Below are 1,966 nucleotides of genomic sequence, written 5' to 3' on the forward strand. Positions count from 1 at the left end.
GTGGATAGGAGTGAAGGACTCAAGATCAGAGGTAAGTGGAGATGAAATGGAGGTGATGAGTTGTATAGCACTGGAGATCAGAGGTAAGTGGAGATTTGTAAAGAGTGAGTTTAAAATAACTTCCCTTAACTGTGCGTGGATATATTGAAATATGTCCTTGGGAAAATCTACATGCTGATCACCAGAAATTGGGACATTACAATAACGTAAATTGTATTTATTTAATATTAAAAAAAAAACTACTACTCGTTTCAGTGGAGCCAGCGGCGATAGCATGTTGAATACACCAGTTCTCCACAGATCACTGAAGTTAAGCAACGTTGTGCGTGTTTGGTATCCAGATAGTTGACCATCAGGGCAATCACGTGCTGCTGGCTTTTTTGGCACTACTCAGGTTGGGTGAAATACTGAGTTTATTGTGAGGAGCCATTAAAAAACTTGGGGGTTTTTATTCAGGGATTGAACCTTTAAAAATTGTTTTCATTTTTCTGTTCAGGTAACATCAACATCTGTCTGATGGGAGACCCTGGAGTGGCCAAGTCTCAGCTTCTCTCCTATTAACTACTGTAAAACATGGAACTCTGTTAAAAAAATATATAAAACAACTAACACCGTACTAACACTACTAACTAGTATTTACAATAAATTTGACTTACTAACAATATCTCGAACCAACCAGCAACATACAACAGAGATCCCAAGTAATAAAATAAAAGTGAGATCAAAGAAGCGAAACACAACTGATTTTACTGATTAAAACATCTAATCTGTAAGATACGAGCAATACCCTTTTTAAAACGAAACCCAATTTTTGTTTCAAAATCTCGCTAAACTGAGTGACCCTGTATCAACCAATAACGGAACCCATAATAATTTGTAGTAATATTTGTAACCTACTTACAATTTTTTTCGACCGCAACGGGAATCGAACCCGGGTCTCCCGCTCACACGGCACGTTACTTTCTTTCTATCAACCCCACCTCGCCAGTCATCTTCCCCATGCCCATCATATTAGGATAATGTCTATCTATCCACCGTGCCCCTCCACCAAAATCTTTATAGCCAGCGTGGGTCCCATAGCCCGCTGTGTAATCTACTGCCGTGTCTACAGCAGATAGATAAGGGGCATTAGCCGCTACCTGATTACCCCCTAGGCCACCCCCGCCCCCGCCCCCACCAAACAGGAGACCAAACCCAGGCCCATTCCTACAGATACGAAGCAGAGAGAATACATAGGGGAGCGCTATCACTCCTAGGATGATTATCTTCTTTATAATGAGGACCGAGATGAGAAGAGGGATCAACAGGGCCTTGATGACCATGAATTTGAGAACCGCTACCAGTGGAAACAGAGCCATGTACTTCTTGGAGTTGTGCTTGTGTGTTCTACCTGCGAGGGGGGGGGAGAGGAAACAGAGGAAATCTTGAAATCATCTTTATGAATAATTCACTTTTCACGAGAAAACGGCTCGACCGATTTTTTTCTCTTCTTTTTAAGAACAGTACTGAGGGTGACATAGGCTACAAAGTGTTAGGGTTGGGACATCGACATCGATGTTTTGAAAACATCGATACATCGGAACAAAAACATCGATGTCAACATCGATGTTTTTGATTACGATACATCGGATACTCGATATATCGAAGTTTAAAAACATCGATGTATCGAACATCGATGTTTTCGTCTCGATGTCCCAACCCTATCCTGAGGTACGGGAATTATTGAGAGAATTGGTCAAAAATAATAGAGTCCTAACTTTGCCCGAATTCAATCCTTCTCTGGACAATGTTGATGCAAAAGCCTGGCTTCAAACAGCAGACGTTTGTTTTTCTGAAAACCCTAGGTTTGGGAGTGATCTTATTCTAACACTGGGCCAAGCATTAAAAGGACCAGCAGCACAATGGCTTACGGAAGTGTCTACTCCGAACATCACCTGGGAAGAATTCAAAATTTTATTTAGTACAG

At 41.3% G+C, this 1,966-nt stretch overlaps 1 protein-coding gene and 1 pseudogene across 1 annotated transcript; one reads left to right on the forward strand and one right to left on the reverse strand.

Annotated features, from left to right (window-relative positions):
- The first annotated feature begins 259 nt into the window (after positions 1–259).
- On the forward strand, positions 260–377 carry LOC113472768 (annotated as a pseudogene).
- Positions 378–593: 216 nt separating this feature from the next.
- LOC113472767 lies at positions 594–1,473 on the reverse strand. Its single transcript, XM_026832556.1, has one exon. The coding sequence runs from the start codon at positions 1,356–1,358 to the stop codon at positions 957–959; it is 402 nt and encodes a 133-aa protein (XP_026688357.1). The 5' UTR covers positions 1,359–1,473; the 3' UTR covers positions 594–956.
- Positions 1,474–1,966: the final 493 nt, after the last annotated feature.

The sequence above is a fragment of the Diaphorina citri genome, unplaced genomic scaffold (genome assembly GCF_000475195.1).
Source record: "Diaphorina citri unplaced genomic scaffold, Diaci psyllid genome assembly version 1.1 scaffold8115, whole genome shotgun sequence".
Taxonomy (NCBI): domain Eukaryota; kingdom Metazoa; phylum Arthropoda; class Insecta; order Hemiptera; family Psyllidae; genus Diaphorina; species Diaphorina citri.

Coding starts and splice junctions, on each gene's coding strand:
- LOC113472767 (XM_026832556.1), bottom strand. CDS start 1,358: ATGGCTCTGTTTCCACTGGTAGCGGTTCTCAAATTCATGGTCATCAAG.